At 46.5% G+C, this 12735-nt stretch overlaps 1 protein-coding gene across 1 annotated transcript in view; it reads left to right on the plus strand.

The window, feature by feature from the left end:
• The window catches only part of galnt1 (UDP-N-acetyl-alpha-D-galactosamine:polypeptide N-acetylgalactosaminyltransferase 1), a 180932-nt gene that overhangs the window by 146676 nt on the left and 21521 nt on the right, over nt 1–12735 (plus strand). The window contains exons 7-9 of the mRNA XM_061262141.1: nt 110–280; nt 10172–10289; nt 11833–12013. Of these exons, the coding sequence (XP_061118125.1) occupies nt 110–280; nt 10172–10289; nt 11833–12013 (470 nt within the window). The remainder of the gene's footprint in view (nt 1–109; nt 281–10171; nt 10290–11832; nt 12014–12735) is intronic.

The following is a 12735-nucleotide window of genomic DNA, read 5'->3' on the forward strand; positions in this document are numbered from 1 at the left end:
TGAGCACAGATACTGATTTGAATCCTTTCACCCAGGTTTGCCAGAGATTATCTGAGTTTGGCCACTCATCCTCTGTGTGTGTGTGTGTGTGTGTGTGTTTCTCCCACAGGAGAACGGTGGTGTGCCCCATCATCGATGTGATCAGCGACGACACCTTCGAGTACATGGCTGGCTCTGACATGACGTACGGTGGATTCAACTGGAAGCTGAACTTCCGCTGGTACCCCGTCCCGCAGAGGGAGATGGACCGCAGGAAAGGCGACCGCACACTTCCTGTCAGGTGAGCGGCTAGCCCCGCCCGGTCAGAACTGGGCACCCTGTAGCGTAGTGGTTAAGGTACATAACTGGGACCCGCACAGCCGTTGGGCCCTTGAGCAAGGCCCATTGCTCCAGGGGAGGATTGTCTCCTGCTTAGTCTAAATCAACTGTAAGTCGCTTTGGATAAAAGCGTCAGCCAAATGACGTGTAATATAATGTAATGATTGGACCTCTACCGAAAGGCGTGTCATAGTCCCACTGCTGGGCAAAACATGGAGAGCGGGAGAGAGAGGAAGAAAGAGTGAGGGAGAGTGGGGGGAGAGAGATGGTTTATTGTTTATTTTATTATCTCTTTGGGAGCATTGGGTATGCAGCATCCTTTGCACACAAAAACTATGCACATAATACAGTGTAAGACAAGCAATATGGATGAAATATAAGTGCAATGCATTTCACATACTGCTCAGTTCCACATTGCAAAATCTATCGGCCGGCCTGCTGGTCCTACTGATATGAGATATCAGATACTGCAAATGATGAATGCTATAAGGTTAATTTCCACAATAATTTTAGAGTTATAGCAAAGGAAAGGGATAGGGGCAAGAATTTCAGGCAGGGGAGGGCTAGAGAGAGATGGAAGAAAGGAGGAAAGAGTGTAGATATGGAGAGAGGAGGGAAAGAGAAAGAGAAGAGATATTGGGGGTGGAAGCTGAGGAACAAAAAAGCAAAGGGCACTATTTTTATTTTTCCGTCTGCAGCTGAACAGTTTTACTTGATTATTTATGGTCCGTACCCCTGTCAAGTCAGCCTTCGGCAAAGCAACCTTAATTCCGAAAGCCAGCTGTCGTGCAGAACTGCAAGCCGGTTGCTTTAAGCCCAGTCCAGACCGAAGATTCACGAGGCGGTGAAGCAGTTTTAGAATGTGGCAGGGAGGCGTTACAGCGGGCTGATGCCGGCATTTAACTCGTCTCTTCGCAGGTGGTGAGTTTTAAAACGTTGCAGAGAACCGCTAGCTACCGCTTTGCATCGTCGCAAACCTTTGGTCTGAACCAGGCTTTGCCACGTCCGCAGCAGTACCGCCCCCCTACGTTTGACCGACGCGCGTAAATGTCCGACATAACCTGGACGCGCTCCCTGCCATTCTTTCCCTTTCCCTTCCTTGATATTTAATATCTCCGTAGCTGGTACCACACGCAGGTCGTTTGTATCTATTAAAACCTCTGCGGGCTGTATATCTTTGTATCGCTGCTCTTTTCAATCTGAATGTGTTTTTATGTGGCTGTCTCTTAGCTCTCTCTGTTGCACGGCTCCCAGCGGAACGGCCTTTTTTGCGAGCGATCTTGCTTCAGTCGGTTTTACATCTATCCCCAAATCTTGAACGATGGAAAAATATAATAATGGCGTTCCGTGGGGAGAAAGAACAGTCCCCGCTGCAGTTTGATCCTTGGCAGGCGATTTTGGAACAATTTTCAGACAAGTACTAAATTGCATTACATTCATCTAGCAGACTCTCCAGCCAGGGCATTCATTTCTGCAGAGCGACTTTGCAGTTTACAGTATACTAATTAGACAAATCAAAGCAGAATTAAAGGGGACGTGCAGCACTCTATAAGCACTCTTTTGCACGTTCATTTCCTTTTTACCTTAGATAAGAAATCTGTATTGAAATCTGAAATTGTTGGCTTTTTGGCAGATAGTAATAGCCTAGGGTGGAGCCATCTTGGAACAAGCTGGGTTGTGATGTCACTAGGTTGGTCTGTTTTGGTTGCTCCAGCATATTCGTGCTGCTAGAGTGCTGAGTTTCAATGAGCTCACCGATGAATCATGAGGAAAAACAAGAGAAGAGAACACAAGGATGGTCCTTTTTTAGTGCCCCAGGATGTTCAAATGAGTCTTACTGAACAAAACTTTTACCAAACTTTTCACCAAAGTGCCTCTGAGGAGACCGCATTTCCTGCGTCGCTGGCTGACTGCTCTGAAATGGTCCACCCGTGGTCTGAAGAACGAATAGTCTGAGTTCATCAAAGACCCCTTCCTCCACTTTAATAATGAAGTTTTCACTTTAAACCCATCACAGCTGGCCCTGCCATTTCAGGGTAGCCAACCAGTGGCGTAACACTTGTGGCCTCTTGAGAGGCAGTTCATCAAAATGAATAAGTTTGCTTTGTTTTTCTCCTTATGAGTCATTGAAAATCAGCAGACTAGTAAGAGGAATAGCTTGAGCAACCTAGTCACATCAAACTGAGCTTGTTCCAAGATGGCTGCACCCTAGTGCCAAACTGAGCTTGTTCCAAGATGGCTGCACCCTAGTGCCAAACTGAGCTTGTTCCAAGATGGCTGCTAGTGCTAGTAACTGCCCTAAAGCTAACTTTAGTTCATATTTCTAGAAAATACAGGTCAATTTCACATTTGAATGCAGGGCCATATCTTATTAAAGGTAACAAGCAAATGACCCAGAGTCATTTTACCAAGTGCTTCATGTCCCTTTTCAGTGTTATGAATGGAGACATGAATCACTTGGTAATACAGTATGACTCTGGCTCAACTGCAAAGAATAGGTGTCTGTGTGCCTTTAAAACATTGTTACATAGCACTAGAGAACAATTTTACCTTCATTCCTCAGATCTCGTCTGGGTTAGTTCAGAAATCTGCCTTCACATTAATTCATCAGGAAGCTGATATCAGGGCTGATACAGTATGTGTGTTGTTTGGCTATTCAGATGAAATTGTACCGGTGCTTGAATTAAATGTTTGTTATGTGCCAGGAGATGTGATGCGAATAAATGTACAATCTTTAAGTCAGATTCTGGCATGCTTGGGGGGAGGGTGGTTTCGGGAGTGGAGAGGAGAATGTTTTCTTTCACTGAAGGCTTGAGTCCTTCATTGAATTTGCACCCACGACCATAGAACTCAGTTCACACACCTAGAGGCATCTGAGATTTAATAATGTGCACATTAAAGAGCAGCCCCCAAAGACTCTCATCCCCCCCCACCACACACACACACATACACACAAACTTACATTTGTCCATTATCTCTTTATATCCTGTTTCTTTCCCCCTCTCTCTCTCTCCTCCCCTCTCTCTCTCTCCTCCCCTCTCTCTCTCTCTCTCTCTCTCTGAATGCACTCACTCTGTGCCGGGCGCTTAATCGTCCTCTGTAATCCATCTTAAGTGAAGATTAAAATGGTGTAATGTAAACATGCTGCAGTTCGCTGCTCGCCCGTGTGGCCTGGGTCTGTGTGCCTCAGGGGCAGGGGAGAGAGCGTGCGACACCGGCCAAGCGCAGAGAGAGAGAGAGAGAGAGTGTGAGAGAGAGTGCTGGAGCGAGAGAAGGGGGGGTGTACGGAGAGAGAGAGCGTGAGAGAGAGTGAGAGAGCTACAGACAGAGAGTGCTGGAGCAAGAGAGAGAGGGGAGAGAGAACGAGGGAGGTACAGGGAGAGAGGGGGAGAGAGAGGTACAGAGAGAGAGCTGTAGCGAGAGAGAGAGAGAGAGAGAGAGAGGGGAGACAAGAGGAAGAGACAGATGGAGAGGCCGAGAGCAAGGAAGGAAGGAAGGAAGGAAGGAAAGAGCGGGGGAAAGAGGGTAAATGACAGCTGGAGGACACTCGGTGCAGCTCTGGCTAATAACAGAGAGAGGGAGGGAGGAGGGGTGGGGTGTATCTGGAAGTGAAGGGTTGAGGGGATGGAGCTAAAGCAGAGTCCTCCCCTGGCTCTGCCCTGCTGTGGAGGGAGGCCAGAGTGCAGTGCAGACCTCGTGAATACGCCAGGAGAAGGCTAGCTTTACTGTACACCATGTTTTCACGGGTGCTGAGCCGCCCAAGAGGCTCTCTGATTTCTGCGAAGCGGAGAAAACAGGATCCTTTTCCCCTCCAAAGCAGCTCTGTTGCGCAAATCGATATTTCCGGAAATCAATGGAAGATTTCCATTTCCACGAGTGTGCTGGCAGCTTTTATTCTGGATGCGCTGGCGTTTCGCTAATTGTTTACATGACTCCTTTAGTTGGGTCTCAGGGGAACTAGCACAGTTTGCTGTCCAAGCGTGTGGGATTCATTGAGTCCCTTCAGGGCAGGCAGAGTATACCTTTATAGTATCTGTGGCTTTATGTTCAGGATATGTCTGTTGTTTACTTTAATTTGCTCTCCTACACACACACACACACATCCACATAGACTCAGTGAGCATTTTATTTGGTAGACCTGTACACCAGCGTGTTAATACAAATATTTAATCAGCCAATCACGTGGCAGCAACTAAATGCATAAAAGCAAGTAGACATGGTCAAGAAGTTCTGCTATTTTTCTGACCAAATGTCAGAATGGGGGAGAAATATGATCTATGTGACTTTGATTTTGACCGTGGAATGATTGTTGATGCCAGACAGGGTGATCAGAAACTCAGAAACTGCTCTCCTGGGATTTTCATGCACAACAGTCTCTAGAGTTTGCAGAGAATGGTAAAATCCAGAAACAAAAAACATCCAGTGTGCAGCAGTTCTGCGGGCAAAAACACATTCTACATGAGAGAGGTCAGAGGCGAAGGGCCAGAGTGGTCAAGGAAGGTGACAGTAACGCAAATAACTACAGATTACAACAGTGGTATACAGAAGAGAATCTCTGAACACACAACTCGCCAAACCTCTAAGTGGATAGGCTACAGCAGTAGAAGACCTATAAGTAAAAGGAAAATAAGTCTGATAAATACCTAATAAAGTGCTCACTGAGTGTACTGTTTCAGAGCATACGTTCTCATTCAGAATTATCAGGTAGTTTTGTTCCCAGGTATTTTTACGGAACCGAATGTGTTAAGACAAAAACGCTATTTGCTCTTTTTGCACTTTACAACGAAAGAAGAGTGAACAGCATTTAAGCGCTCCATCACTTAATCTTCCCTTTGTGTGCGTTTGGAGCGCCGCATGGCTCCAAACGCACACAAATTAGGCCGGTTTGTCCTCCTCACCTCACTCAACCCGGAGGCCTTTGTGCAAATCTCCGGTTCCTCTCAGAGGTCCAAACAAAGACGGAGTGCCATTTTGAAAGCAAGTACGCTTCCAGCAATTTGGCCCCCCGAACTTGCTCGGTATTTGCGTTGCCTGGTTGCACTCGGCCCGTAATGGATTAAGACGCGGTAATGAAAGGCTGCGTTGTTGCCCGTCTGTCAGTCTCGTCCTGCCGCCCCCGCCGCAGAGCCCACGGGAGGAAAGCTCTGTTCTTATCGGAGTCATTCAAGGTTGCACGCACCGGGCAGACTCCAGGAAATAACTCCGCACCCCGACATGCACTTCAGCCGGTAAAGGTCAGGCGGACCGCAACAAATGACCGCAGAAAGCAGCTAGCGAGGCTGCCTGGCCCATCCCCGCAACAAGCCATAAAACTCAAAGATGGACTGTGATGATAAAAAAAACAGTTTGACGGCAGAGATATTAAATAACACGCCTTCTGACCATATCCGCGGGTTTGAGATTAACTTTTTATGACCGCGGGCCGGCTAGCCTTGGGTTTATGAGTCACTGTTAGCGGGCCTTTCTGGTCCGTAATAGAATGTCTCTCGAAGTGTGCGACGTTCGGCAAACAGATCCATAATCCTCCGTTCCGCCAGCTGCTTAAGTATTTGTAGCTTTGGGATGTTTTTCTTCTGCCGCTGGGCATTGGCGTTACTGACCCCGTCTTCCATGGATGAAGGCTCGAGCTTATAAATAACACGGCACGAAAAAACATCAGCGCCGGCACGCTAAGTGGAAAACAAGGCCCGAAATAGGATGCAGAAGAAGGGATAGATGTGGAAAACAGGAAAGTACGGGAATAGAGGAAAACGTACTGTGCTTCTGGGCGGCAGAAGGGGATACGCGTAATATTGTTGCGAGAAAGCTGGAGAGAAGGTGTCAGTTCTGCAGAAGATTAGCATCTGCTAGTCACTGAGAGTAACGAACAATGCAGACGGCAGTGCTCTCATCTCTCTTTTCTCTCTTTTTTAATCTCGGAGAGGACGACCTTTGTTATACTAGTTTGCGACGGTACTAGTTTGCGACGGTATTAGTGGGACGTGTTCGCAGTTCTGGAGCGGACGTGGGACTGCCAGGCTGAAAAGGGGGGGGGGGGTGTTTCGGAGAAGCAGTCTGGTCCTCTTAGACATTGCTTGTGTAATCGAGGCAAAGCAGCCCCCCTGAACTGTGACTCAGTCAAATACAGTACTGTGCCAAAGACGTAGGCACCCTAGATTTGTTTATATAAATTTGGTCTTAGATGTTTCTTTTTTGTTTTCTGTATTAGTGTGTCTGTAGAAAAGGGCAAATTTGAGATTTCCAAACATTCCCTTTCCAAAAAAATGAAATTACAGTGAAATTGTTGTATTTTGTTACGTAAAGTAATAGACCACTTTTCAGATAAAAACTTAATAGAGGCTGCCTGGGATTACCTGGAGAGCCAGAATTCTCCAGTATGTTTGGAACAAGAAGCTGATAAACTTCTTATAAAACTTCTTTTAAAACTGTAGGACAGTGTACTGAAGAGAAATGATGCAGTTTTAAAGTCTCTCTTTATAGGCGTAGTAACTTTTTCGATATTTAGAAACTGTTTATTCAACAATTTTTTGAAGCATCTGTTCTCTACATATTTTTTTTACATGTGCCTAAGACTTTTGCACAGTACTGTATGCAGGGACATAACTTTTGTTTCAAATGTGTGGGTGGTGCAGCGATATCATAAGTGTGGATGGAGGGCGTCATTTGAAGTTGTCACATCTGTCTGTGAAAGTGCAGGGGACATGTCCTCACTGCCAATTGTGCCTGTGATTATAGTTTCTATTCGTCGGTTGGTTTGGAAGAGCGTTGGCAGGGTGGAAGAACGGGGGAGTCTGCCGGAGCTGTGTGCGTTTCAGATGTCATATAAGAGGGCTGGCCTGGCTGCCTGTTTGTCAGGAAGGGGTTCCTCCAAAACGCCACGTCCCTGCCATACCTGCCAGGAGTCCCCGTTCCAGAGAAGAAGCTGTGCTCAGACTGCGTGCTTCTGCGAGGGATAGTGACTGAATGCAGGCATGCGATTCCCACCACGTTCGCTGCGTCGACCACTTCTCAGCTATTTCTGTACAGGGCCCCGCCTTGTCCGCCTCCGGAAAATTCCCCCCGCGTGGGATTTGTGTTGTGGAAACGCCGAGACGGGAGCGTGTGGCGCTGGGGTCAGGGGTCGCGGGGAGAGGCGTGTATTGATTCGCACGGGGGCTTGTGTGGAATGGCTCTGACTGAGCGCTGGCTATCCGTCATTAAAATGGATTCATGGTCTTTTTTGTACTTTTACTGATGTAATTAATAAAGTCAGTGTTTATGTCCTTGTCAACTCTTAACTGCCAACAGATAAATCTGTGTCGGTAGCATCCAGTGATCTGCTAGTCATTAGAACTGCATCCATAAATGATCGTAAAGGTTTTTGACGTTTTTATGGACACTGCTGAATATGCATGGTCTTATATTGACTGTATATGTGTTCCTGCACTAAAGAATTGGTTGCATGGTAGGACAGTGGGTTATGCTGACTTGAATTGTACAGGAGAGGGAGAGTAGAGATTTTTAATCAGTTTGCACCATCCATATAGATAAGAACTGGAGACAGGTTACGCTTACTGGTTCCATGGATTCCTATAGGATCGGCTCTGTGGGGCATGACACCAGGTCATAGAGGCAGCCATGTTTTACTGTGGAGCTTTTTCTGCCACCAGAGCATGTGGTACCTAATTTGGTACCTAATTGGTACCTAAATTTGAAGGGATGAATAGGAATTTAAAAAATCTTCTTCTGTGCGGCTCACAGAATCTGACTAATTACTTCAGTGTGAAGACATTTTTGGATATAAAAGTACAAACCAAAATAGTATAATTTGTCGAGGCTAAATTAAGCATTTTTTATGGACTTCAATGGGGGGAAATTTGTAGACATTCCAGTCAGTTACACTCATTCTGTGTTCCCTGAATCTCCCCTGGCTTCAATCCATCATTATTTCTCCCTGTTCATATTGCCGCCTCATCAGTCACTGTTCAGTCGCAGTCTTTTCATATTTGGCAGCTGTCATCTATAGGGGAATGTGTAATGCGATTAGAAGAGCTCCGGATGGCATGGTTTTGATGGAGCGACACAAGCCCAAACACAGGGCTTATGAAGCCGGGCGGAGCTCTAATAAGATGCACATTGAAAGAGCGCGTCACGTTCCGGCACTTTCTGCGTCGTGGTGAATCGGAGTGACGTGATTGCTTTCATCCGGGAAGGCCGCGCCTTGCTGCGGCAAAACTCTGCATTTTGTTCGGACTTACAGTGAGGTCGGTAAGTATTTGGACAGTGACACAATTTCTGTTCTTTTAACTCTGTAGTCCAGCGCATTTGAAATGAAACGGTGAACGTGAGGTTAATGTGCAGACTGTCACCTTTAATTTGGGGGGATTTGCGTCCATATCGGGTGATCCGTGTTGGAATTACATCCCTTTTCATACATGGTCCCTCCAATTTAGAGGACCAAAAGTAATTGGACAGTTGGTTTCTCAGCTGTTTCTGATTAGTCAGGTGTATCCAATCGCTTCCTTAGTGCAGGTATAAGAAAGTTATCAGAATCTAGTCTTGATTCTAGGCTTTGTATTGCCTTTGGAGTCAGCTATTGGCATTTGTCAGCAGAGGACCAGAGTTGTGCCAGTGAAAGTCAAGGAGGCCATTATGAGGCCAGAGGCATAAGCCAAATAATAGGCTTACTGAAACAGACCATACACTTGCCCCTTTGTAACATGCACATGCTTGGTCTTTGGTAACATACGGGACACGCTTCTGCACTGCAGCTCTTCCTAAACTCTCCTGTAAAGGGTGGCCCAGTGTGCCCCACCCTGGTGAACTCACCCTCTTGAAACAGCAGCAGACATCATTACTTTAGACACCTTTCCTCTACAGATGGCACTGACAGACCTGGGTGTGAAACACTCATGCGTTTCCCACCACACTCTGGTCTCGCTCGGATGGTATTCCTGAGAAAAATAAACACACGCCAAAAATACTCTAAAAACGTCTCGGCATACGGTTTGCTTCCCTTGGTTCCACTCCTGCAGTTTCGCATTTCATTCATGAGTAGAAAAGTAAAATGAGAATTGTTGCGCTCAAGTCGATAAAAGTTGCCGCAGGTGTGTGCAGTAGCCAGAGCCAATAGTGCGGAAAAGGAGACACCTTCTCTCAGAGCTGAAAGGTTTGTACCTGTATAATCTAGCATTTTTTACATGCACTCCTTTCTAATAGATAAATGCATAGTGCCAAGAGAAAGGCAAGCTAGGCCATAATCTCCTTTTCCTCATTCGTGAGTAGAAATAAATTGTAAGGACAAGAACGGATATCTTGTGATGTCAACAAGATTCCCGATGAGCCCAGCAGTTAACATTAGTATCACAGATCTACTCTAATGAGAGTCCCGGCTCCACTCACCTTTTTAATTAACAAGGAGCCGACTGACTCTGAGGCAGCCATTACAGATTACAGGCCTGCTTTATTAGCAGGCAGAGTGTGACTCCTCTGCAAGGTGCCTTATAGCATGGCTTGGTCATTTTTTTACACCTAACTAGGGGTTCCACGAGTGTTGGCTGTAGGTTAAATGGCCGACTACAAGAATTCCTGTTTGGCCGGCTACTTTTAGATAGAGCAATCACTAAATGTCTCAAAACGAGGGGGAAGTCTGGCTATAAGCTGAACAATGTGACAAACATATTCTTCGTCTGCACAATCCATTTTCTTGATCCAGACTCATGTTTTTTTCCCCCTTCAGCCCAGAAGAGTGATGTCATCGGAACAGTTTGTCTCACCACCGCCAGTACCTCTAGCTGCCTTATTTTCTCACCTGGTAGGCTACTCCAAAATTTAGGGGAAACCCTGCTAACTGTGGTTTTGTGTCCCCTGCCAGGACTCCCACCATGGCCGGAGGGCTCTTCTCCATCGATCGGGACTACTTCCAGGAGATCGGCACCTACGACGCTGGCATGGACATCTGGGGAGGAGAGAATCTGGAGATTTCCTTCAGGGTATGACTCGCCTTTTCTGTGTTCTGTTTTCCTCCCCTCTAACAGTTCGTTCCCATTTGCCTTTTCTCCTTTCATCTTAAATGGCTGACTGTAATTGAGTCCAGACCGTAGGGTGTGTTTTCCCTTCCTCTGGAACATGCACTTAATAGGCCTGCAATCCTGTCAAGCCCTACTGAAGTAATGCAGAGAGAATTCAATATTTACCGTTTCTGCCCAGTGCTTTAACCCTCATATTATGTTAAGATTTTATGGCCGCTTTTATGTTTTAGTTTAAACAGTTGAAATAATTGAGATAAACACAAAAATATTGCAATATTGCAATGGATGCAATATTGCAATATTGCAATGCACTTTGTTTAATTGTATGCAGTGATTCCAATGTATAAAATTAACCCTTCAAATTGACCTCAAGCATAATATGAAGGTTAAAAGCATGTTCCATGGCCAGGAAGCACAGCCTTCCCGTTCCAGGGGCCAATACTAGATACTTAACGTAAAGCCCCACCTCGAGTAATACCCCACAGGAGCCCAGCTCCACTCAAGATCCTCCCGGGCCTCTCAATGATCTCATCTCCCCACGCAACCCACCACTCCACTCTCCTGTATGTCAAACGCTAACCCCACCTCTCCACACACACACACACACACACACACACGCGCGCGCGCGCAGACATAAGCGATCGACAGGTCCCATGTCAGCACAGCCAATGAATAAATCATCTCTCGCTTATTCGCCGTCCCACACCGGAGACTCCTCCATCCCTCCATCCATCTTTCCGCGAGGTTACCGCCGTCTCTCGCGCTCCCCGTCGCTCCGCCGGAGAGCGGAAAGGAGGAGACGCACTTGTAGGTTTAAGGAGTCGTTAGGAAATCTCTTAATTGCATGCCCGGCCGTCTCCGTGGGGATTGAGCTCTTGTTTTTCCCCCTCGGTAATGAGACGGGCGCCCACGCCGGGGCTTAGCCGCTCTCTGTATTCACGGGCGTGCGTTACGAGCTGCGCTGTTTGCTCGCAGTGGATGGACATGCGTGTTCACGACTTCGGGAGAAGATTACTGAGACGTGTAGATTACCCAGATTTCCTCTGTGTGGAAGGGGGGAAGCGTATGTGCCTCTTGTCTGGCTAACTGTTGTCATGTAAAAGTGTGTTTTGAGAAGCGTGTTTTCGGTCCGCATGCAAATGCAAATATTTGTATTCTTCTCAAATACAGTTTGGCAGGTTTGAGGATCACCAACATTAACTTGATGAACTGTTTTTTGAAGAAAATGGCAGTATTTTTTAGTATGTCAATTATTGACAAAATCCAGGACATTCTTGGTGCGTTTTGTGGCATGCGCGTATTTGTGTATGTGTGTGTGTCCGTGTGTGTGTGTTTGCATGTGTGTATGTGTCTGTGTCCGTGTGTGTGTTTACGTGTGTGTGCATGTTTGTACAAATGTTTGTTGACAATGCATATGACTGTGAACCTCCACCCTCTCACTGTGTAAACATGTCTCTCTCTCCTCTGTCTCTCTCCCTTCCCCTCCCTCCCTCCCTCGGTGCAGATCTGGCAGTGCGGGGGGACCCTGGAGATCGTCACCTGCTCCCACGTGGGCCACGTGTTCCGCAAGGCCACGCCCTACACCTTCCCCGGGGGCACTGGCCAGATCATCAACAAGAACAACCGCCGCCTGGCCGAGGTGTGGATGGACGAGTTCAAGAACTTCTTCTACATCATCTCCCCCGGTGAGTCCGTCTGCTTCAGTCAGGACTCCTTACCCGGACAGCTTTACGGGGACTAGCCTGAGATAAAGGGAAGCTCCGAGCAGAACTTTAATGCTGACATGGATTCAAGACTGACGTTTCAAAGTCTACGACGTCTTCCTCAGAGTCAAGAGCGCTTCTTCACACGACCTTGCTGTCTGCCTCTAGTGGGAGGCCCTTCCAAACACAACAGATTCACGCAAACTAAATGAGCTTGCTCCTATTGAGAAATGAAACGTTTAATTCTTAATGTATGTCATGCTAACGTGTGCAGTAATGTGCCCCCACCAGACCTGGCTCAGATACGTAATTGTTTTGGATTCAAACACTCTTCTGTGCTCGTTTGATCTTGCCTGGTGCAGCTTGAGCCAGCTACGGCAGGGTTTTTCACTTTTTATGAGTATTTCATAGGTTCCAATACACCAATGAAGCTCAATAAAGCGTAGAAAAAGTATTTGAATCCACTATAATTACGTATTTGACCCAGGTCTGGTCCCCACTTAATTAAAAACTAGCTTTACAGCTAATGTTTGGTGCAATGCTATACATAATAATAATAATATAGTAACAGGCTAAAGAAATAAATGTGTAATGATAATTGCTGTAATAACCATAATATAAACATATTCTCAGGATGATGTGATGCTGCAGAACTCCGGCCCACTTATACAGCGTATTATACATTAATCTAAATATATTCTCTC

The sequence above is a fragment of the Conger conger genome, chromosome 1 (assembly GCF_963514075.1).
Source record: "Conger conger chromosome 1, fConCon1.1, whole genome shotgun sequence".
NCBI classification, from domain to species: Eukaryota; Metazoa; Chordata; class Actinopteri; order Anguilliformes; family Congridae; genus Conger; species Conger conger.